A 25,906-nucleotide genomic window follows, 5' to 3' on the forward strand; every position below is an offset into this window, starting at 1 on the left:
GTTTATTAAACATGAAATGGAAGAGGGAGAGAAAAACCACAAACTAAAATAATATTAATTAAATTTCCAACAGTTTTTAAGAGTCCCTTATAAAAGCAACACTGAAGTTTATTTAATTCTAAATAACTACTGCTTTATCGACTTTATTTTCCAACAAAGAAAACTAAATTAATACTGGCCATCTCTGTTTACGAGCCCCGTTAATTAATGTTAATAACAAAATACCTGTTGTGCAGAATGTTAAATAATCACCTTCTTATACCTACCACGGCAAGTGTTAACATTTTCCTATACTTGTAGATATGAACCCAATTAAGTAGTTAGATTGTTTATAATCTAAATTGCTGCCAGAATACGGGCACTTGAAATTCCAAATAAATATAATCAATGATTATGGGTCGCAAGCACTCTATTCGCCAAATATCCATAAAACTTTATATATAATAAACTAAAATAACAAAATTGCAGTTAAGACTTTCAGAAATTCCACTAAAAAATTCAGTAGCTGTTTGGTAATTAAGGCACAAGGTTGTTTTTTAACCGGAAAAGAAATGTTTAAAAACGGCTATTTAAAACCGTTGATAGCTTTAGTGCTTTTAGCTAATTTAGCTTTAGCCGCAGTAGTGCCTGCGGAGAAGGACCACCAGGATCAACCCATGCGTTATGATAATTATAAAGTTTATAAAGTGAAAATTGAGAATGTGGAAGAATATAATCAGTTAATGGCCCTGGAAAGTGAATTGCAGGTATGATAAGCAAAAAGAAAAAGGGAAAAGTGAAATTTTATATTTAAAAATTAATTATTTGTTTTTAGCTGGATTTCTGGAGCGAAGTTCATAATTATGGCGAGTCATGTGATGTAATGGTGAAACCTGATCTACAACAGAAGTTTGAAGAGATTTTACAGAAATCTATGATTGTTTATGAAGTTAAAATTCAAAATGTTCAAAGGTAAGTAAGTTTTCTAGAGGAACTATTTGAAATGATTAAATGGATTACCATTCTGTGATAGAAGACTATAAAATATTCATTATCTGATAAGGAGTGCTTCTATATAAATGGTAATATGTTAATAAAAGAGGAAATATAATTATATTTTGTATGATCCTAGATCAGGCGCGGAGCAGGTCAACCATTTGGGGGGGAGGGAAATTAAAATTTGTTCTACATATTTCTTTTTTTACTTTTTTATATGAAAACTTTTCGGTTTTGGAGGGGGAATTCCTATTTCACCCCTTCTGGATCCGCGCCTGCCCTATATATATTTTAAACCTTCATGAAAATTTACGAAAGTTTTCGTTAATATATATTCTTCATCTTGCTTATGGTTTTTGCCTGGTATCATTTAATAAGTCGAAGTTTTGGATCTATTTAACCATTGGATGAATTTTAACAAAGTCTGTAATGACTTCATACCAAACAACATATCTGAACTTTCAGTAGGAATCCAATACACTTCAATTATGAGATGGCTCATCATATCTTCAATAGCATTCAATGGCTAAATTGGATTTTAAAGAAAACCCTGCCAGCTCTCAGAGCAGATTGGCTATCGGCATAGATACGAATACTCGACAAAACCTTAACAATTTAAATTGCTCTTAATGACCGAAATCTCGCCATATACAACACTTTGAGGGATAGTCTGAAAGACACATGCGTCCAGTTCGTCAAGTAAAAGACCCCTTCCACACTCTCCATCATCATTAGTGAAGGCCTCAAATAGACTTTTGTAGGGGGATTTTTGTCCGGTCGCTGTAATCAATATTCTCTGGGAATTCGCATGATCACTCCTTTGGCAATAAGTTTTTTTTGGTTAATTTACAAAGTTTTCCGTATGTACCTTCTGCACTAATAATCGGCCGTAGTCGCTTTGGAACTCTAGATCAGCGAAGCCCAAAAAGAGAAATTGTAGTTTATATGCATGTATGGGTAAAAAATAAAAAAATCGCAACATCATCAATCAAAGAATGAAATATTTGTAATTTTACGCTCTATTGTTTGCAACTAAATGAGTTATTTGTATTTTTTACGCTCTTGCTGTGTTTACATTCGGGTTGTGTACGTGTAAATTTACGAAAATCATCGTAATTTGAACAATATGAATGCCTACCAATGCTCTAGATTGAGAGTTCAGATTCCATGACAGTTTCGAATCCAGGATTACCCAGATATTTTGCACTATCGAACACTGTCAAGAAATTAACTTTCACAAGAAATGAATTCATTGGGTTATTCCTCAAAAGAGACATAATACACCAACCTGTGGAGTCCAACGATTCGATATCTTAGAGATAGCGGTTGCCCCGTTTAAAAGGTCAACAGTCTCTCTAGATAGCTTTCTTGGTTTAATTACCAAGAAAGCTATTAAGGACTCAGTGCAGTCTCAACAGTTTTCCCCACATATTTGATTGCAGAAGGGGCAGATAGTACATCAGGTCCAACCAAAGTTCTTAAATGAACAAAATCAAGGAGTTTAAACGTATCGGGCAACCTAGGCGGGTTTAGAGTAGATCTGAGTGTAAGATCTTCAACGGTTCGCGTTTTTCTAAATTTCAGACTCGGTAGATTTCTTTATATTGTTTTAGAGCTTTAAATATTTACAGCTTCTAATGATATATGTGTAGTTAGCTCTATGACAACAATAGTGCATTGATCAACACCAATATTTCTCAGTATCCAGGAAAGGTATTAAGTGATCAATAGTTTTCTCAATTTAACCCTCAAGCGAGTAAAGTGCAATCTCAACAGATATCTCCTTCTTATAGATATGCTGGGAGGCAGATAGTAGATCAGGTCCAACCATAAGGTTCATAAGGAACATCAATTTACCTATCCAAGATCCACAAAAGGAAGGAGACTAAGTTTATCGCAATTATCGTATTTTCTCGAATGCTGTTTTAGAGCATATGGAGATTCCCCTGGTTCAGAATCAGTAGATTTCTTTATTATTCTTTAACCGCGAATTTGGAGAGTGGATTGGTCAATACAAATCTTTCTCAGTATCCACGAAAAGTCAATAGGTACTAAGCGCCCAATAGTTTTCTCAATGTAATCCACAAGCGAGTAAAGCACAATCTCAACAGATTTCCCCACCTTATAGATATGGTGAGAGGCAGATAGTAGATTAGGCCCAACCAATTTTCATAAGGAACATCAATTTGCCTTTCCAAGATCTATAAAAGGAAGGAGATTAGGCTTATTGAAATTATAGTAGGTTTTCTATTGCGGTTTTAGAGTAGATCGAGTTTGTTTTCAAGTTTCAACAAATTATCAGGAGCTTTTTCAATATCATGGAAAGTAACTAAGGGCTCAAGAGTTTTCTCAATATAAAACATTTCGCAATCGAGCGAAGCCCAATCTCAACAGAATTCTCCTTCATATAGATGTGCCGAGAGACAGATAGTTGAATGAATTCAATCCATGTTCTTAAGTGAAAATCAATTAAATTGGTCAAGGATTTCAAAAGAAAGGAAGCTAAACTTGGCGGTCTATAATGTGAGAGGTCATAATAGGAAAGTACAGATTCCTCAATTGTTGTCCTTTTCATATAGATATGCTGAGAGACAGATAGTTGAATGGGTTCAATCAATGTTCTTAAGTGAAAATCAATTACATTTTAAAGGTTTTCAAAAGGAAGGAGGCTAAAATTATCGATCTTTAATGTGAGGAAAGTACGAAATCATGGTATCTTTTTTAATGCGGTTTCGGAGTAGATCGGCATATAAAATTCTCACTGATTTGCGTTAGTTTTTTTAAGTTCTAGAATCGGTAGATTTCTTTATCATCTTAAGTAGTGGATTTATACTAGGCTTTAACGTTTTACCTTCTTTAAAGATCTCTAATTAAATTTATTCATAGTTTGAAGAGTATATTAACCTTTAGTGCCTTTGATTCCAACATTTGATCCGTAGTGAACCGAGTCACATCCGGCTGAATACTGTCAATTTAGCGATGATATGATTATGATAAAAACTTTCTGTTTTATATTCTAAAATCTATCTAATATTGTTATATTAAATAATATATAATTTCTCTTCACTATTCCAGTCTCATAGACAACGAACAACCCAAAACTAGATCTTCTTCAACCAGCATGGATTGGGAAAACTTCCATACTCTAGATGAAATCTATGAATGGTTAGATTTAATTGTCAAACGTTATCCCGATATAGTAACACCCTTCGATATTGGCCACTCCTATGAGGGACGTTTAATTAAAGGCATTAAAATCTCCTATAAACCCGGTAACAAGGCTGTGTTCATAGAGTCCAATATTCATGCTAGAGAATGGATTACTTCTGCCACGATAACCTACATTATTGATGAATTGTTGGTGCCTCGAAATCCAGGTGTAAGAAAAATCGCTGAAAGTGTGGACTGGTGGATAATACCGGTATTGAATGTTGATGGTTTTGTATACTCGCATGAAGTGGTAAGTGGAAGCAAACAAAATTTGATAAGATTTGTTTGATTTGATAAGAATTGTTATTCAATTAACTAAGTACTTTCAATTATATGTATGTTATCTATTAGTTAACTAAAACAGAAATCTATATGTTGTTTAATATTGTTGTGTTTTATAGAACCGTATGTGGCGTAAATCTAGATTGCCCTCTGATCCTACTGGCAAATGTATTGGCACCGATTTGAATCGTAATTTTGATTTTCTATGGATGTGTAAGTTCATTTTGAAAACGTTTTAAAACTTTATAAAAATTGAGTATTTTTTTTGTTGTTACTTTAGTAACTGGTGCCTCTTCGGATCCCTGCTCGGAAACCTATGCTGGTCCCTCAGCTGAATCTGATCAAGAAATTAAACAAATGTTGCAATTTATTAATACTACCATACCAGAAGACACTATTAAGATTTATATTTCATTGCACTCGTATGGCCAATATGTTTTGTCGCCCTGGGGCCATACTGACACCGAATTTCCCGAACATTATGACCAAATGATGCATGTGGCCAAGGGCTATGCCGATGCTTTATATCGCAGATATAATACCGTATTTACTTATGGTTCAAGTGCCACTACTTTATGTAAGTTTTATTTTTGTAAGCTTTCTAGTTTTCAGTTTAATTTATTGTGTTTTTTGTTTTCACAGACAAAGTTTCGGGCTCTGGCAAGGAATGGGCTTACGGCGTTAAGGGCATTCCTATTCCTTATACCATTGAATTGCGTGATAAGGGTGAATATGGTTTTGTTTTGCCTCCAGAAATGATTTTGCCAGTGGCTAAAGAAGTTTTAGATGGTTTTGTGGGTATGATTAATGCAGCTCAGGAAATTAATATTGTATAAATTTTACTCTTATATGTAATTATTAATAAAGAAACGATTTTATAAACTAAGATAAATAATATGCGAATCAAACATTTTTTCAACATTTCACAATTCAAAAATGAATTTTAGGTAAAACTATAAACGAAAGTTTGAACAGACAAGAAATATTATAATTTCAAAAAATTTTAATCTTCAATAACTTGGTAAAAAAGCGTTTAATCCAAAAAAAGGAGATCGATTTGTGATAATCATATTTCTGACCAAAAAACTAATTTTTCATATGAAAAAACTCGAAAATCTAAAATCTTCCATAACTTTGTAAATAAGCGTTTAATCGAGAAAAGGAGGTCGATCAGTGATCACTCATATTTCTGTCCAAAAATCTGTTTTCAATATGATAAAACTCAAAAATCTAAAATCTTCAATAACTTTGTAAATAAGCGTTTAATCAAGAAAAGGAGGTCGATCTGTGATCACTCATATTTCTGCCAAAAATCGATTTTTCATATGAAAAACTTCAGAAATCTAAAATCTTCAATAACTTTGTAAATAAGCGTTTAATCGAGAAAAGGAGGTCGATCTTATATTTCAGACCAAAAATCGATTTTTCATATGAAAAACATCAAAAATCTAAAATCCTTAATAACTTTGTAAATAAGCGTTTAATCGAGAAAAGGAGGTCTGTGATCACTCATATTTCTGACCAAAAATCAATGATTCATATGAAAATCTTCAAAAAACTAAAATCCTTAATACATTGTAAATAAGCGTTTAATCGACAAAAAGAGCTCGATCTGTGATCACTCATATTTCTGACCAAAAATCGATTTTTATATGAAAAAACTCAAAAATCTAAAATCCTTCATAACTTTGTAAACAAGCGTTTAAACGAGAAAAGGAGGTCGATCTGTAATCATCATATTTCTGACCAAAAAACGAATTTTTCATATGAAAAAACTCAAAAATCTAAAATCTTCCATAACTTTGTAAATAAGCGTTTAATCGAGAAAAGGAGGTCGATCTGTGATCAGTCATATTTCTGACCAAAAATCGATTTTTATACGAAAAAACTCAAAAATCTAAAATCTTCAATAACTTTGTAAACAAGCGTTTAATCGAGAAAAGGATCTGTGATCACTCATATTTCTGACCAGATTTTTATATGAAAAAACTCAAAAATCTAAAATCCTTCATAACTTTGTAAATAAGCGTTTAATCGACAAAAAGAGCTCGATCTGTAATCACTCATATTTCTGACCAAAAATCGATTTTTCATACGAAAAACTTCAAAAATCTTAAATCCTTAATAAATTTTTAAATAAGAGTTTAATCGAGAAAAGGAGAGATCTGTGACCAGTCATATTTCTGACCAAAAATCTGTTTTTCATATGATAAAACTCAAAAATCTAAAATCTTCAATAACTTTGTAAATAAGCATTTAATCTAGAAAAAGAGGTCGATCAGTGATCACTCATATTTCTGACCAAAAATCGATTTTTATATGAAAAAACTCAAAAATCTAAAATCCTTCATAACTTTGTAAATAAGCGTTTAATCGAGAAAAGGAGGTCGATCTGTGATCACTCATATTTCTGACCAAAAATCTGTTTTTCATATGATAAAACTCAAAAATCTAAAATCTTCAATAACTTTGTAAATAAGAGTTTAATCAAGAAAAGGAGGTCCATCTGTGATCACTCATATTTCTGACCAAAAATCTGTTTTTCATATGAAAAATTTCAAAAAACTAAAATCCTTAATAAATTTGTAAGTAAGCGTTTAATCGAGATTTAATTGTTTAATCTGTGATCAATCATATATCTACCAAAGATCGATTTTTAATTTGAAAAGACTCAAAAATTTAAAATCTTCAATAACTTTGTAAATATGCGTTTAATCGAGAAAAGGAGGTCGATCTGTGATCACTCATATTTCAAACCAAAAATCGACTTTTCATATGAAAAACTTCAAAAATCTAAAATCCTTCATAACTTTGTAAATAAGCGTTTAATCGAGAAAAGGAGGTCGATCTGTGATCACTTATATTTCAGACCAAAAATAGATTTTTCATATGAAAGACTTCAAAAATCGGAAATCTTCAATAACTTTGCAAATAAGCGTTTAATCGAGAAAAGGAGGTCCATCTGTGATCATTGATATTTCTGACCAAAAATAGATTTTTCATATGAAAAACTTCAAAAATCTACAATCATTAATAGCATTGTAAATTAGCGTTTAATCGACAAAAAGAGCTCGATCTGTGATCCCTCATATTTCTGACCAAAAATCGATTTTTTATACGAAAAACTTCAAAACTCTAAAATCCTTAATAAATTTGTAAATAAGTGTTTAATCGAGAAGAGGAGGTCCATCTGTGATCATTGATATTTCTGACTAAAAATCGATTTTTATATGAAAAAACTCAAAAATCTAAAATCCTTCATAACTTTGTAAACAAGCGTTAATCGAGAAAAGGAGGTCGATCTGTGATCACTCATATTTCAAACCAAAAATCGACTTTTCATATGAAAAACTTCAAAAATCTAAAATCTTTAATAACTTTGTAAATAAGCGTCTAATCGAGTAAAGGAGGTCGATCTGTGATCACTCATATTTCTGACCAAAAATCGATTTTTCATATGAGAAACTCAAAAATCTAAAATCCTTCATAACTTTGTAAACAAGCGTTTAATCGAGAAAAGGAGGTCGATCTGTGATCACTCATATTTCAAACCAAAAATCGACTTTTCATATGAAAAACTTCAAAAATCTAAAATCTTTAATAACTTTGTAAATAAGCGTCTAATCGAGTAAAGGAGGTCGATCTGTGATCCCTCATATTTCAGACCAAAAATAGATTTTTCATATGAAAGACTTCAAAAATCGGAAATCTTCAATAACTTTGTAAATAAGCGTTTAATCGAGAAAAGGAGGTCGATCTGTGATCACTCATATTTCTGACCAAAAATCGATTTTTCATATGAGAAACTCAAAAATCTAAAATCCTTCATAACTTTGTAAACAAGCGTTTAATCGAGAAAAGGAGGCCGATCTGTGATCACTCATATTTCAGACCAAAAATCGACTTTTCATATGAAAAACTTCAAAAATCTAAAATCCTTAATAGCTTTGTAAATAAGCGTTTAATCGAGAAAAGGAGGTCGATCTGTGATCACTCATATTTCTGACCAAAAATCTGTTTTCAATATGAAAAAACTCAAAAATCTAAAATCTTCAATAACTTTGTAAATAAGCGTTTAATCGAGAAAAGGAGGTCGATCTGTGATCACTCATATTTCAGACCAAAAATCGACTTTTCATATGAAAAAACTCAAAAATCTAAAATCCTTCATAACTTTGTAAACAAGCGTTTAATCGAGAAAGGATGTCGATCTGTGATCACTCATATTTCTGACCAAAAATCTGTTTTTCATATGATAAAACTCAAAAATCTAAAATCTTCAATAACTTTGTAAATAAGCGTTTAATCAAGAAAAGGAGGTCCATCTGTGATCACTCATATTTCTGACCAAAAATCTGTTTTTCATATGAAAAATTTCAAAAAACTAAAATCCTTAATAAATTTGTAAACAAGCGTTTAATCGAGAAAAGAAGATCGATCTGTGATCACTCATATTTCAGACCAAAAATCGATTTTTATATGAAAAAACTCAAAAATCTAAAATCCTTCATAACTTTGTAAACAAGCGTTTAATCGAGAAAAGAAGATCGATCTGTGATCACTCATATTTCAGACCAAAAATCGACTTTTCATATGAAAAACTTCAAAAATCTAAAATCCTTAATAGCTTTGTAAATAAGCGTTTAATCGAGAAAAGGAGGTCGATCTGTGATCATTCATATTTCTGACCAAAAATCAGTTTTTCATATGAAAAACTTCAAAAATCTAAAATCCTTCATAACTTTGTAAATAAGCGTTTAATCGAGAAAAAGAGGTCGATCTGTGATCATTCATATTTCTGACCAAAAATCAGTTTTTCATATGAAAAAACTCAAAAATCTAAAATCTTCAATAACTTTGTAAATAAGCGTTTAATCGAGAAAAGGAGGTCGATCTTTGATGACTCATATTTCAGACCAAAAATCTGTTTTTCATATGAAAAAACTCATAAATCTAAAATCTTCAATAACTTTGTAAATAAACGTTTAATCGAGAAAAGGAGGTCGATCTGTGATCACTCATATTTCTGACCAAAAGTCGATTTTTCATATAAAAAATTTCAAAAATCTAAAATCCTTAATAAATTTGTAAATAAGTGTTTAATCGAGAAAAATAGCTCGATCTGTGATCACTCATATTTCTGACCAAAAATCGATTTTTAATCTGAAAAAACTCAAAAATCTTACATCTTCAATAACTTTGTAAATAAGCGTTTAATCGAGAAAAGGAGGTCGAACTGTGATCACTCATATTTCACACCAAAAATCGATTTTTATATCAAAAAACTCAAAAATCTAAGATCCTTCATAACTTTGTAAACAAGCGTTTAATCGAGAAAAGGAGGTCGATCTGTGATCACTCATATTTCAGATCAAAAATCTGTTTTTCATATGAAAAAACTCAAAAATCTAAAATCTTCAATAACTTTGTAAATAAGCGTTTAATCGAGAAAAGGAGGTCGATCTGTGATCACTCATATTTTTGACCAAAAATCGATTTTTCATATTCGATCTGTGATCACTTATAAGTCAGACCAAACATTTTTTTTTTATTTATTCGAAAAATATTTATTGGTTTTTGGTTTAATTTAGTATTTAAACATTCCCGGGAATGAAATATTTTTTTAATTTTCTCCCGGGAAAGGAAAAGGTCCGGGAAATTAGGAACGCTACAACTATCCTATTTTGAAGGACGAAATTCAACGATGCAGCAAAGAAATTCCAGCAGATTTATACAAAATGGTCATGGAATATTCACTAATATTTGCACAAAATTATTGTACTTTTGTTCATAATTAAATATAAATTAATTTGTATCTCTAATTTGCTAAATTTTCAATGAACTAATGAAAACATACTATAGTGCTCATATTACTTAACAGAAACCAAATTAGTTGAACGTTAAATTATATTAATTCCCATAAACTATGTACCTACATACATATGTCTGGAAAACACTTTTTTATTTTAAAAAAACTGCACTTAAAATACTTTCATTTGTTCTGAGAGAAAATAGGAAATGATAAAGCTAATTTAAATATTATTAAAATTTAGTTGACTTTAGTATCAGATGAATTTTAATTAAACAAAAACCATTATTATTTTGTAAATGTCATTTTGACCCAAATGTTTATAATATACAATTATGAAATAATTTTTTTTTAGACATTTTAATGAATACCAAGTGCCAAACAAAATGATTATCGCATGTATTGATCTTAAATTGTTTAAGTTAAAAAATTACATTTGTCATAAATAATAAATAACAATATGTTAATTTATAATAAGTTTAACCCTTTAGGAAGTGTTATAAACATAGACCAATAAGAAGAAATGATGTAAGACTGTCACACTCATTAATGTCATTAATGTTTCTAGTTTCGAAAATGTTATATTTAGTTCCTTATTTGGAGGTTTTCCACAGCAAGATTTGATCGTTTGTTAGACTGTATTAAAAATAACTTATTTTCTCTTTAGAAACGAAATTAAATATAATTCTCAAATCAAGAGTAATAACATTTGAGCGAGTAATTAATTTTAAACACATTTAACCTATTAAAAGGAAGCAACCTAAATGGTGGACCAAAGAACTTTACGTTCAAAAATCGACGGCTGGAAGGTTGTTCAATAGTATAATGGAGATCTAAAGAGGGCAAAACGGAATTCTTGGGTATAACACTGCGAGTCAATGAGTTGTCCAGGTTTCAGCGAATATTATCCAAAGATCCAAAATTCGTAGGGTACATTAAAAGGTATGACAACTCTAAGACGGAGTGTAGCTCATATATACTCTCCCTTACACATTCCTGGTTATATAGAAACTGAAATTAACGACGATTACGAGGTGGACACTGCACCTACGGGTCTGGGGAAAAATCAGTATGGGCGGTAAATACTTTCGACCCGTAAAAATCCCAGCAATACTCCATTTGCTGATATTTTCAGGATATGTTTCAGTAGGGGGTATTTGCCGAGAGGGTGGAGAGACGTAAATTAATCTTTATATCTAAAGCCGGTAAGGCGTGCCACTCGAAGCCAAAGGATTTTAGACCCATCAGCCTGTCATCTTTACTGTTGAAGACGCTTGATCGACCGATACTCAGCTCATTAGCAACGCTCAGTATGCTTCCCTCAAGGGTAAATCTGTAGAGAGTGCGCAGCATGAAGTTGTGGGTTACATTGAGCACGGCTTAGAGCATAGGGAATACTTTAGCTGCGTTTTTGGATATATATATCCTTTAATAACATTAGGATAGAGGCAATATGAGAGTCGTTAGTTGAACTGGGGATTAAGGACTGGTGGTATCAGGATTATCAACTCAAGACTTGGGGATGATAGGATTAGAAGACGGGTTACCAGGGATACACCGCAAGGTGGAGTATTGTCATCCCTGTTATGGTTACTAGTGGCGAATTCTATTCTCAGGATCTTTGAATCTAAGGGTAGGCAGATAGTTGCCTTTCTGCGGACGACGTTGTGTTTCTGATCAAGGGAAAGGTTCTGTCGACAATCAGCGAAATCATGCTGGCGGCGCTATGTGACTTCTCAACCTGGGCCAAGGGAAATGGGCTGGGTGTAACCCAACGATAACAGAGTTAGTACTCTTTATCAGGAAATATAGGGTAGGGAGTTTTAATTTGCCTTAAATTTACGGCGTTGAGCTGACTTTATCAGAGGGAACCAAGTATTTAGGGACCTTCCTTGATAACAAATTAACATGAAAGAAAGGCTATTGGTAAGAATTGGGGACTACGACCAGGCATGGTAAACTTGATTTACTCATCGGTTGTAAGGCCTATTATTACTTATGGTTGCCCGGTTGGGAGGCAATGAAGGGTTGGATTGAAGGGTGTCAAGGGCTATTTGGCAAACTTTTGATGCAAATGCAACCAGAAGACTAATTGGGTTTGATAGAAAGTCTGGGGTCTTTAGTAGGAGTGGTAACCGGGCACTGCTCAATTAGAGCCTTCATTGGTAAATGACCACAAGACTTCTGTAGGCTGTGCGAGGATATTGAGGAACTAGAAAGAGTGGAACATATTATGTGTAACAAGGGAAAGATTCCCTGATGAACTGGGAGATATATCTAGTTGTGATCTAGGAAATCTATCAGGGGAATAGGCTGGCTATTTTAGATAACGGGACTCTGAGAATCCCAGTCTATCTTTGTTTCCTGTCCTTTTCTTTGGACTGTGGTTTTCACTTTATTTCTTTTTACATCACCTGGCTTCTTTACTTTTCTCTGAAAATTAATTTCTTTTCTTCACATCTAGTTCAAACCTAGTGATAGCTAGCAAGAAAAATGTGTTATGTTACAATTCAATTCAAAATTTCTTAAACAACAAAACCTCACCATGGGTTAAATTTAACAAATATGTAACTGAGAGTTTCACAACTGTTCCACGTTTTCCTAAAATTGTTTATTCACTCATATGCTCTTAATTAAAAATTGGTAGACACAAATAAAATTACTGAAAATACTCATGCATTAAATTTAGTGAAAAAATGTCTAAAAACAAAATTCTAAATATCATTTGGACGATGAACAATAGAGCTGAACGATCTGAGATTGTAAAAGTTAAATAGCGCATAATAGAAAAATAATTGTAAAACAAATTAAAAAGCTTTTATTCCAAAAACAGACAAAGGGCCAAAAGTCCACTACAAAAATCCTATAAAAGCCAATAACAAATTGGGAAATAAACAACATTGTTATTGAATTCACAACAACAGAAAGGCAGCAACTGAATTGGAAATAAACTGAAAATGTTTGAAAAATATCTATTGAAATTGTTGATTGTAACTGTGGCCGTAAATATAGCTTTGGCTTGTGTAAGTTTATTAAAGGACTAAAGGTTTTAAATTGCCTGACAAATCTATCTATTTATATTCAACAGAATGGCTACAAGGCTAGAATAATTAAGGCGGAAAATTGTGCTGGAGCCGATGCCATTATTACCATTGAAGATGGTTTCTCGGTGAAGTTGAATAAAAAATGTGAAATTGTACCCACTGGCTGTGTGATCAATAAACCTTTCAAGACAGCTGTCTCGAAATACAAGGTGGTCAAGGATGGCGTTTTGGTGAAAGAGGGCAAATTGGATATGTGCACTATGGCCGACAATGCACCCGGTGAGGTTAGGGACTATTTGAAATTGTTTGGTGCTCCCGCCTCCTGTCCTGTTGAAGATGTAAGTTATTTCCTTTTGATTTATCACATCTTTAAGACAGTGTAACTTAAATGTGTTTTGTTTTATTGTAAAGGGCAAAGTTTGCGGCGATGATCACACCGTGGATCTGTCCAAATACAAGGCTTTGTTGAGTATGGCTCGTGGCAACATCGTTATCGATTCAAATATTGAACATGACACCGTAAGTTGTTTATTGCATGTTGTGAGATCATGTCATGAAATGAAATTTTAACAACAACCATGTGTTTTGTTTCTTTTATCTAGGGTAAATCGTGCTTCCATGTTGAATTGGAAATAACCAAGGGATAGACAAATTATTGCTAGTAAACAGAATATTTCAAATTTATAGTTGTGAACATGTTAATTTAATAAATACTGTAAAAATATTGCAAAATAAATGATTAAATAGACAATTTGATTTGTTTAATGCTTTCTGAAAGCTCTAAAGTTTTATGAAATTCGTATAAATAGATCAAACAGCGTTAAATTTCCTTCTTCACTACCAGGATGATTGTGGGCTTGTTGGCATAGACCTTTGACTTCAAATAACCCAATATACAGAAACCCAATGGTGTTAATCAAACGATCTAGGGCGCCAATACTGATCACCGAAACGAGGAGGTATACGACTAGAAAATGTTTCATGTAGTACTTGAATTGTGAAACCGTCTCCTTGAAATCACATGACGTTCCCATCAATATCATCCAATTCCAAACCGCTGAAAGAACTGTTATCATGTCGCGATATAACAGTCAATGCTTGATCAATCTCAATTTCAAAGAAGTATGGTTCAATAATGCGAAAGACCTAATTCATGAGAATGTTTTGGCATACATTCCAATCGTGAAAAAGAAGCAGTAAAGAGGCCTTCCTAAAGGCCTTATTTTTCAGACTCAAGGACACCTAGCCGCGTTGCAAAATCGTTTCAATTTTACACAGCGTATCATTGTGAGCCAATACCCTGCGCAGACCTTGCCCCCCTTTGAAAAATTTGTACGGTTTTTCATATATTGCATACAAAATGTGTTACACCAAACTTTCTGTTAAGTCAGTATGTGTTTGAATTCAAAATTTACATTTGATTTTTAAGAAGGATATAGGGTTATACAAATGTGAAGCTTTTTCGAGGATCAATGCTTTGCCTTTTTAGAATTTTTTACTCAAATCTAAGAAAAACAAGTAAGAAAGTATGGTCGGTGAAGCCCGACAATATAATACCCTACACTAAGTAAAAGAGCAAAAAAATTTTTCTTTTAAAATTTCAATAATTTATATTTTTGAGTGATTTTTGGAAGTGGGCCTTATATGGGGGCTATGACCAATTATGGACCGATCACCATGAAATTAGGTCGTGTGATGTATATCTCTATGAATGTTTAGTATGTTGAATTTTGTGAGTATACCAACATTTTTAAGCGATTTATGCACGTTAAAGTGATTTTCGGAAGCGGGTCTATATGGGAGCTATGACTAATTATGGACCAATCGTAACAAAATTTGGTGACATGAATTTTGTATATATAAAACTTATTTGAAGCGCAATTTGTGGAGTTGCATTTATAAATTAAACATTTATGACTGATAAAATCCAATTTCGGAAGGACATTTGCATGGGGGCTAGGTGAAATAATGGACCGATTTCAGCCATTTTAATAGACTTGGTCATTGGGTCCAAAAAATAATAAGTACCAAATTTGATCGAAATATCTTCAAAATTGCGACCTGTACTCTGCGCACAAGGTTTACATGGACAGCCAGCCGACCAGACGGACGGACATCGTTTAATCGACTCAGAAAGTGATTCTAAGTCGATCGGTTTACTTTAAGGTGGGTGTTAGACTAATATTTTTGGGCGTTACAAACATCTGCACAAACGCATAATACCCTCCCTACTATGCTGGTGTAGGGTATAAATATATGGGCCTTTTTGGGAAAAAAACTTAAAAAAAGACACTTTTTACATGTTCCAACTTTTGATGCGTTTAACTTTATAGGGACAACATAACTGTTGTTTTTATTTTATTTAGAATTTTATAGCCAACATAGCTGACATTTCAAAAAACACATCTAAAAAACCCTAAAAAATCGAGCAAAATAAAACTAAATATCTCTTCAATTAATAGAGATAACCTAAAAAGCATATTTAGAGCTTCTTAAGCAATATTTATATTTTAAATTTTAGCTCATTCGGATAATAAATGGATTTTTGGCGATTTTTTAAAAAATTGTGAGACCCGAGGTGACCAATTTTGAGGGGCAATGCATTGGCCCCTATTAGCGCTAGGAAGCTGAACAACTGCAAATCAACTCGAAAACACCTCAGCTCCAATCATGTGAAATTTCGTAACAATATCTCTAATAGTTACTGATATACCGAATTATTACCAAAAAAAACTTTTCTAAACCACAGTGTAATTGTTTATAATAAAGAGAGCAAAATAAATTTTATTATAGAGAGACAATATATAGGAATAATCTGAATCGATCGGTATACTTTAAGTGTGTGATAGACTAATATTTTTTGGCGTTCCAAACATCATTACAAACACATGATACCCTTCCCACTATGGTAGTGTAGGGTATAAAAATGTACCTTTTTGAATGTAAATGTTCTTTAATTAAAACTTTTTTAAAGTAAATATCAAAGTAATAAAGGTATTTATAGACGGGAATACTGAGTATTAACACTTTTCAAATTTAAAATATTATTGAAATCAGTCGGTATTTCAAAAAATCGTTTCGAAAAACATTTATTGTTTACACGATAGTATTACAAATATTTTATTTCTTTGTTGATTGATATTTTTCTGAAAATTTTATTTTTATTTTATATTTTCTTAACATTTTTATTTGCCTTATTTGTTTTTATAAATACATACCCGATACATATGAAAATAAAAAGTTTTTGAATTGTTTTAAACAAATTTTCAATACCGACCGTAAATCAAAAAAAATCATTTGTATTTTTTGAAAATCTAATACAAATTTTGTTTAGACGATGAAATTGTATAATGATACTTGAGTTTTTGACAAATATTAATACTCAGTATTGCCGTCTATAAATACCTTAAGTAATATCGAGCATTTAAAAGTATCGAAATTTAACAATGCTAAATAACATTTTGGTTCTCTGAAACCTAGATGAGGCAATTTTGGCGATTAACAAAGACATCTGGTGACAATTTTGCTGCATCGCTTAGGATGATTTTGCTCAAACTATCGCAGCCTAACATTCATTATTTTTGAAATATTGCTTAACAATTAAAAAAGAACTAAGTTGAAAAAGGAAAAATTGGTTGAAAGTCCCAATCAAACACTAATGGGTCAATCTCGGACAAAAGCGCTATATTCTGTATATCAATAAACTTTTGATTAATTTTTTTTTGTATTTTTGCAATTATTATAAAATTTATGGATTTTTTAATTAAGAAAAAGCTCGATATTTATAAAAATTTTACTTTTTAATTGACACAGAGTTAGATAGCATCCAGTGGTAACTCCGCTTTTAATGATTAGGTCAAAATCAGGAGATGTTGAATTGTTAGGTTTTTATTTTCTCTTAAGTGAGTTTTGATTACATTTTTAGGATTTTTACTTTATTTATTACTCTAACAATCCATTATAAAAATATATTTTTTTGATTTACTTGGTATTTTTCATTGTTTTTTTTTTAGGAAATATTTCAGTGTCATAATAATATTATTAAGTTTTAATGTCAATTCGTTTGTGTGTGTCAATTTTATGTACTTTTAATTTTTATAGAGAATTTATCGTTAACTTAGTCATGAATAGTCATTAATTTATCGATAATTTGAATTTTCTATAGAAAAGTCCTCGAAAACTTGAATTTTTTAGACAATTTATCGATAACTCGAACTTCTACAGAAAACGTATCGATAACTTTAATTTTCTATAGAGACTATATCAATAACTTGGATTTTTTGCAAATAATTTAGCGATTATATGAATATAATTTATCCATAACATAAAATTAATTTAAAACATTTTATTTTCTGAAAAAAAATTTATTGATAGCATTATTGTCTATAAAATATCGATATATAATTTTCTATTGAAAATTTTCATTTATTTTCTATAAATAAAATTTTAATTATCTACGGATACATATGTTATCGACTAATTTTACAATTGTAATTAACTAACATTACAGGAAATAAATTAACTATTAACAATCAAAACAAATACACAGTTAAATCGTATGTTGACCTATAATTAAAAATTAGAAAAAAACATACTCCAAATATTTAAATGCAAAAGTAAGTTGTGTATTTTTATTTTATAAAACAAAAAACGAGTAGTACTTTTTTGTTTATTTTTGTTTAAGTTCACTAACAATTGTTAATATACGAATAAATAGTTTGTAGTACTGATAAGCACGACTCTGTCAAATGGAGGCAGGCACAAGGCATGTGGCAAACGTTTCAATTGCATGAGGGCCATATCACTTCAACACTTTCTAAACTGAAAAACAACACAATTTCTATACAATATTTAGTGTGAATGAGGTTTTATCACTCATTTTAGAAAATAAATATTGTGTGTGATGTGTTTCATATTCTCAACACCCACATTAATTTTTCGGTTTGTCAAACGATTTGTGTAAATGATTACATGAGTGACTGAAAGGGTAAGAATATATTGCTCAAGAAGGAGAATTATAAGGAAATAAATGTTTATTTACAATATAAGTAAATAACAATTAATTGTGAAATATTAGTTAAAAATTAAGAAATTGTAATCACAATTTTAACATTTATGATAACAACTTTCTTGATAGAAGGCAGTATTCATAATTTTTGGTTTAAAATGTTATCGATAATTTAAAGTATCTATAGAAAACTAATCGATAACTTTTATTTTATATAGAAAAGGTTTTGATTACCTTAGTTGTCTGTAGAAAATTTAATAGCTTAATTTTGCATAGAAAAGTTATCGATAACTTTACTTTGCTATAGAAAAGTTATCGATAACTTTACTTTTCCATAGAAAAGTTATCGATAACTTTACTTTGCTATAGAAAAGTTATCGATAACTTTACTTTTCCATAGAAAAGTTATCGATAACTTTACTTTTCCATAGAAAAGTTATCGATAACTTTACTTTTCCATAGAAAAGTTATCGAAAACTTTACTTTTTCATAGAAAAGTTATCGATAACTTTACTTTTCCATAGAAAAGTTATCGATAACTTTAATTTTCCATAGAAAAGTTATCGATAACTTTACTTTTCCATAGAAAAGTTATCGATAACTTTACTTTTCCATAGAAAAGTTATCGATAACTTTACTTTTCTATAGAAAAGTTATCGATAACTTTACTTTTCTATAGAAAAGTTATCGATAACTTTACTTTTCTATAGAAAAGTTATCGATAACTTTACTTTTCTATAGAAAAGTTATCGATAACTTTACTTTTCTATAGAAAAGTTATCGATAACTTTACTTTTCTATAGAAAAGTTATCGATAACTTTACTTTTCTATAGAAAAGTTATCGATAACTTTACTTTTCTATAGAAAAGTTATCGATAGCTTTACTTTTCTATAGAAAAGTTATCGATAGCTTTACTTTTCTATAGAAAAGTTATCGATAGCTTTACTTTTCTATAGAAAAGTTATCGATAGCTTTACTTTTCTATAGAAAAGTTATCGATAGCTTTACTTTTCTATAGAAAAGTTATCGATAGCTTTACTTTTCTATAGAAAAGTTATCGATAGCTTTACTTTTCTATAGAAAAGTTATCGATAGCTTTACTTTTCTATAGAAAAGTTATCGATAGCTTTACTTTTCTATAGAAAAGTTATCGATAGCTTTACTTTTCTATAGAAAAGTTATCGATAGCTTTATTTTTTTATAGAAAAGTTATCGATAGCTTTACTTTTCTATAGAAAAGTTATCGATAGCTTTACTTTTCTATAGATAAGTTATCGATAGCTTTACTTTTCTATAGAAAAGTTATCGATAGCTTTACTTTTCTATAGAAAAGTTATCGATAGCTTTACTTTGCTATAGAAAAGTTATCGATAGCTTTACTTTGCTATAGAAAAGTTATCGATAGCTTTACTTTGCTATAGAAAAGTTATCGATAGCTTTACTTTGCTATAGAAAAGTTATCGATAGCTTTACTTTGCTATAGAAAAGTTATCGATAGCTTTACTTTGCTATAGAAAAGTTATCGATAGCTTTACTTTGCTATAGAAAAGTTATCGATAGCTTTACTTTGCTATAGAAAAGTTATCGATAGCTTTACTTTGCTATAGAAAAGTTATCGATAGCTTTACTTTGCTATAGAAAAGTTATCGATAGCTTTACTTTGCTATAGAAAAGTTATCGATAACTTGAATTATCCTTAGAAAATATATCGATAACTTGAATTTTCCTTAGAAAATATATCGATATCTTTCAATTTTAAATGAACCATTAATTTTCTAAAAAAAAATTTCAGTTTATCGAATTTTAATTTTCTATAGAAAAGTTATCAATGGCCCATAATCATAGTCAAACACTAAAGTCGGTTCTTTTTAAAAACAATTTTAAAATAAAAACCAGCTTTTTATTAATTTGCAACCATAGTCAAAATTAAAGTATGTTTTAAATTGAACCGACTTTAACTGGGTGCCACCGCAAATGTAGAAAATGTTTTCATACAATATACAACAAAAAACAGACAAGTGGCAACGCAGAACAGCTGACATACAAAATTAAAAAAAAAATCCAAAAAAAGTAAACAATAAAAGTAACCGGGACATTTAAAGAAAGAAAGTTGTTTGTTGTGGAAAAATGGAAAAGATTAGATTAATATCATAATTACGATATTTTGGTACTAATTTTATTGATGACTGTTAAATAATTGCAAAATCTTTACCAATATCTTGTAACTTAAACATTTTTTACTTTGTGACGAACTTTTTTACTCGGCGAAGAACAGCTGATGCTGTTGTTAAACGAGTTAAAAACAACTTCAGCTAGTTTTATATTTAGAGTCGACTTCAGCGTCAGAAGTATACTTTAACTTGTCTATGATAGACCTAAAGTCCACTCTTAAGTAAAGTCGAGTTTAATTCTCTTAAAATGTACTTTATTTTTGACTATGATTATGGGCCAATGTCTTTAAATTTCTGTTTCACAGGTCAAATTAATACATATGTAGTTCCAAAAAAGTAACACAAATGTTGATTGGAAAATTAAGTACCCTGCTAATCTGTATAATTGGTTGGTGGCTAAGCTAGTAGGTAAAATTCTCAATTAATTCACAATAGTGTTTTGAATACTACAATTAAGCAGACACACAAACCTTGTATTATAAATTAGCAAGACCAACGAGTAGTGTTAAACATATTTCCGCTAACAGTATTTATTTATGTTAACAGTTCCATAACATTTTACTGTTAGAAATTAACAGCAATCCATAAGATATTTTTCTAAACTGCTACATACACTGTTAAACCGTTCGACATCCAACTGCAGGCCAGAGCGCTAACAGTACGTCCGCCCAAACAGCAGTTGAGCACAAGAAGTCGTGACGATAAGAACACAAACGCAATTTGTTAATGAATTTTATTAATTTTATTTTGGTAAAAGATACAAACGAGCGCGGTAAAATTATAAAACAAATCTAACTACCAAATAAAATCAAAGTGTTTAGTGTAGAAAAAAAAACGAACAACAAAAGAAATTCAATTTCAAATACGAAAACAGGGTTTTAAAAAAAAAGAATTTCGAAATTAAAAACCAAAATAATACAAAAAGTGAAAAAAATACGTCCAAACAAAAGGTAAATTAAAACCCGCTAAGAAGGCGAAATAAAAGAATGTAAAACGAAACGTGAAGTGAAGTTTTTTTTATAGTGGCTTAAAGAGAAATAAAAAAAATGTTTTTTTGTTGATGGTCATTGACGTTGAAGTTTATATTTTATGTTTTTGAAATAAAATTTCAAAAAAGAGGTCAAGCCTTTGTTCTTATAAAAAAAATAATGAAAGAGCAAGAATTAAATAAAATTAAGCAAAAGTTTTAAAAAAAGTTTAATATATATAAACCATTTTTAACAGGTGGTTTTAAAAAGTTTAAATTGTTATCAATTAACAAGAAAATACAACAAAAAATAATCTAATATACGTAATAAAATATCTAAATATTTTCAATAACAAACTGTTAAGTAAAAAATAAAAAATTGTTAATACTTTTTTGATATGATAAGTTTTATAATAAAAAAAGTGTTGTTGTGATTGAGGTTGCTATTGTTGTTTTTGTCTAAACAACAAAATCAAACTCATACCTGGCGGTATTGGCGTTGATGACGTTATTTTAACAAAGTATTTTCTACTGATCGTCGCAGTCGTTGTTGTTGTTATTGTTGCCGCTGTTGCTGTTGTTTCAAGCCCAGAAAATTAGTATTGAGTTGCATGATTCATCTTGTGTTATTCAATATTTTTGTTCAATAATAATTATTTAGTATTTTTATTTGTTTTTATAATATCCCAATAAGCATTTTTACTGGAATTCAAGTTGAAAGCAAGTATAATTCAAGCCTTGAATTGTAGTCAAGCAATTGAATTACAGTTGTATTACACTTTATTTCAATAGCATTCTCCAGTAAAAAGGAAACATAAATTCAAGCCATATGTTTTTTGTTTGAAAAATAAATTTTCAAATATTTTTCATGTCTAAAGTATAATTACATTTGCATTCAAGTCAAATTCCAACAAAATGTTCAAGTGCTTGAATTTTTGGGGCTTTGGTGCTTACTGGGATAAAACAAAATACAATAACAGAAAGTATCTATAAGATACTTGTTAAAATAAAAAACAAATACGGGTATATTGATATTAACGAAATCCAAGAAATAAATAAGCAAAATATTATTCATCAAACCACAAGAGATTTCTGGAAATTTTATTAGTTTAATACGAGTTCATATTAAATTGGGAGATATAATAGATACATTTTATGGGATAAAACTACAAGATTTCATCAAACAACCAGACTAATTCAAGACACCAATTTAAAACCAGAAGTAAATGTAAAATTTTTGGTAACTAATTAAAGATTTTAATCATTTTTTTGATAACAGTTGGGGGTAAAAAAGTAGCAACGAAATTGTCAATGAGATTTACAAAATAAATCTTAAATTATATACAATGGTTAAGCAAATGATTTAATGTTAGTCTCATGCTTGTTAACATTTGTTAGTTCCAACTATTTAACGATTTTCTAGTTGATATCGAAAAGAATATCGAAAATATTTATGTAAATATTTGTGACATTTTTATAGATCTAATCAATAGTTTAGAATTTTTATCATATGTCAGCAGGCAAAAATCAATAGATTCTCAATAGTATTTACATGTCTTACAATTTTCTGTACAATTTACATAGTGCTTTACACGTTATGCTGGCATTTAACCAAATTTATGAAAAGTTCCCCTGACATCTCTTATGTCCCTAAATAATATATTTTTTTAATAATTCCTGAAATTTTTAAAAGATTTTCATTTCAATAAGGTTTGTCCCATTTTGGGACACATAATAACTTGTACAAAGTAAAACAATATTCTTTCTAGATTTCATAGATTTTCAATATATATTTATTTTTAGAATTTAGGATAAAAATTTTGGGACAAAAACTTTTAGACTTATAAAAATGTTAGTAAATTGTGGAATTTCTAGAAAAAATTTAGAATTTTGTAACAAAATATTTTTAGAATTTTGAGAAAAAAATTTTTTCAAACAAAAATATTTGGAATTTTTTTTAAAAATTTTTCGAATTTTTTAAAAATTAAATTTTTGGGACAAAAATATTTGGTATTTTTTTAAACAATTTTTCGAATTTTTTAAAAATTAAATTTTTGTGACAAAAATCTTAAAAATTTTGGATTCCAATAAAAATTTTAGCATTTTAAGACAACGAATTTTATAAACTAAGGGACAATTTTGGGACATAAATCGTTATATTTCACATCTCAATTATGTAGAGAAATTTCAAAACTAATATTTGAAAGAATTTAAATCAATAACTTAAATATTGCACAGTTTAGAGATACAAATAATATAATAATTTTGGATGTAGTTTCTGTTTATGGAAAATATTTCGAAACTAAAAATCTTTAAAATATAAAAAGTTTTGGTAAAAATTAATTTAAAACAAATATTTGAAATTTTAAAATTAATTTTTGAATTTGGAAAAATTGTCAGAATTTTGGGACAAAACATTGTGTAATTTTAATTTACAGGATTTGGGTCAAACATTTTTAGAATTTGTGACGATCATTAATATTTTCAGTACTTTTGGATCTACATTTTAATATTTTAAAAACAACCATTTCAGAATTCTGAGACTAAAAATTGTTAGAACTTTGGGACAAGATCTTTTTTGTTGAAAAAATCAGTCAATTTTAATTATAGCAGAATTTTCTAAAATGTTGGGACAAAACTATTGGAAAAATCTATTTTTAGATAAAAATTAACAGCATTTTGCCCACATATTTTTCAAATTTGGCACTAACATTAATAAAATTAATAAACAAATATTTTCATTACTTTGGACCCAAAAATTTTATATTTTAAAATTGAAACTCAGATTTTTGGTTCGTTTTTTGTTAGTCAAAAGTCTGTAAATCTTTTTTAGAATTTAGGAACAAATTTTGGGACAAAAATATTCAGAATTTATTTTTTAATAAATTATTCAGAATTATAATTTTAAAAGAAAATTATTTGTAATTTTGAAAAAAATATTAGAATTTGGTAAAATTTTCAGAATTTGGGACCAAACATTGAATAATTTAACAGCATTTGGATCAAATATTTTCAGAATTTGGGACTATAGTAAAACTTTGGGAAAAATATTTTCAGTCCAAACATTTAATATTTTAAAACTGAACTCCGCTAGAAATTTCTAGAATTTTGGGTCTAGATTTTTTTAAATCTGTAAATCTTTTTAGAATTTAGTTACAATAAATACTTCCAGAATTTGGAAAAAATATTCAGAATTTGAAAAACATCTGAGTTTTGAAGCAAACAGTTAAGTTATAGTGACAATCTGTAATCTGTCAAATATTTTCAGAATTTGGAAGTAACTTTTTTTTAAACTTTGTGAAAAATATTTTTAGAATCTTGGGAACAAAAATTTTTAATTTTTCGGAATTCAAAATTTTGAGATTCAAATTTTGGAAAAAGTTATTTTTTGTGACAAAAATCTGTAACATATAATAATGTACAGAATTTTGAGATAAATATTTTCAGAATTTTAGTACAAATTCAAAATATGAACAATTCTGAATTTTGGGACAACATTTAGATACAAATTAATTAAATCAACATGTGATAATTTTTTTAAATTTTTTAGAAAATGTTTAACAAATTTATAGAATTTATGGACAAATATTTAAAGACTTTTGGGATAAAACTATTCATAATTTCGAAAAAAAAAAAATTATTAATTTTAGCAGAATTTTTTTATTTTCAAAATTTGGGACAAATTTTAGATATAAGTTAAGAGAAAACTGGGACAAATATTTTCAGCATTTTATAAATGGAACAATTTATATAAATTCTCAGAAAAAATTTAATAAACTTACAGAATTTCTGAAGAAATTTGGGATAAGCTATTTATAATTTCGAAAAACATATTAAGAATTTTTGGATAATATATTTTGTTATCAGAATTTGTGCAAAATAGGGCAAACATTTTAAGAATTTGGAACTAATATTTTCCAATTTTTTCAGATTTTTAATTCAGAATTTAAAGAGAAGTTTTAATAATTTACTGTATTTCAGGACAAATATTTCTCAAATTTTGGGACAAAACTATTCATAATCTGAAAGAAATCAAATATTTTAAATTTTAGATAAAAACAAGCAGAATTTGGGACTAAAATTTTCAGAATTTTGGGACACCTTTTAGGAAATTTATCATAATTAAGATAGAATATTATTTTGATACAAATTTTCAGAATTCTTGACAAGATTTTTAAAAAAACTGAGGATTTTCGCGAAAAATATTTTAATAATTTTGGTATAAAACTTATTAGAATTTGGAAAAACCAATTTCGAATTGGGACAAATATTTATATTGTCAAAATTTGGGACAAATAGAAAATTTGTTGAAATATTTGCAGAATTTAGGACAAGAGTTTTCAAAACATTTAATAATTCGAGTTTTATGCGATTAAAGATGAATAAAACCCCAAAAAAAGATTTTTAGGAAATTGGAAAAACTGGCCCACAAAATTCC

At 29.4% G+C, this 25,906-nt stretch overlaps 3 protein-coding genes across 3 annotated transcripts in view; all 3 read left to right on the forward strand.

Annotated features, from left to right (window-relative positions):
- The first annotated feature begins 520 nt into the window (after window positions 1-520).
- On the forward strand, window positions 521-5,350 carry LOC135951817 (zinc carboxypeptidase). Its single transcript, XM_065501552.1, has 6 exons — window positions 521-746; window positions 815-951; window positions 4,051-4,435; window positions 4,587-4,680; window positions 4,748-5,044; window positions 5,110-5,350. The coding sequence occupies exons 1-6, from the start codon at window positions 552-554 to the stop codon at window positions 5,301-5,303; spliced, it is 1,302 nt and encodes a 433-aa protein (XP_065357624.1). The 5' UTR covers window positions 521-551; the 3' UTR covers window positions 5,304-5,350.
- A 7,883-nt stretch (window positions 5,351-13,233) lies between these two features.
- Window positions 13,234-13,967, forward strand: LOC135950359 (uncharacterized). The gene is made up of 4 exons (XM_065499906.1): window positions 13,234-13,299; window positions 13,365-13,658; window positions 13,732-13,839; window positions 13,923-13,967. The coding sequence occupies exons 1-4, from the start codon at window positions 13,234-13,236 to the stop codon at window positions 13,965-13,967; spliced, it is 513 nt and encodes a 170-aa protein (XP_065355978.1).
- Window positions 13,968-21,193: 7,226 nt separating this feature from the next.
- The window catches only part of Pvr (PDGF- and VEGF-receptor related), a 156,383-nt gene continuing 151,670 nt past the window's right edge, over window positions 21,194-25,906 (forward strand). The window contains exon 1 of the mRNA XM_065501862.1: window positions 21,194-21,451. The gene's annotated coding sequence lies outside the window, so the exon portion shown is untranslated. The remainder of the gene's footprint in view (window positions 21,452-25,906) is intronic.

Source organism: Calliphora vicina, chromosome 2, assembly GCF_958450345.1.
Source record: "Calliphora vicina chromosome 2, idCalVici1.1, whole genome shotgun sequence".
Lineage (NCBI taxonomy): Eukaryota > Metazoa > Arthropoda > Insecta > Diptera > Calliphoridae > Calliphora > Calliphora vicina.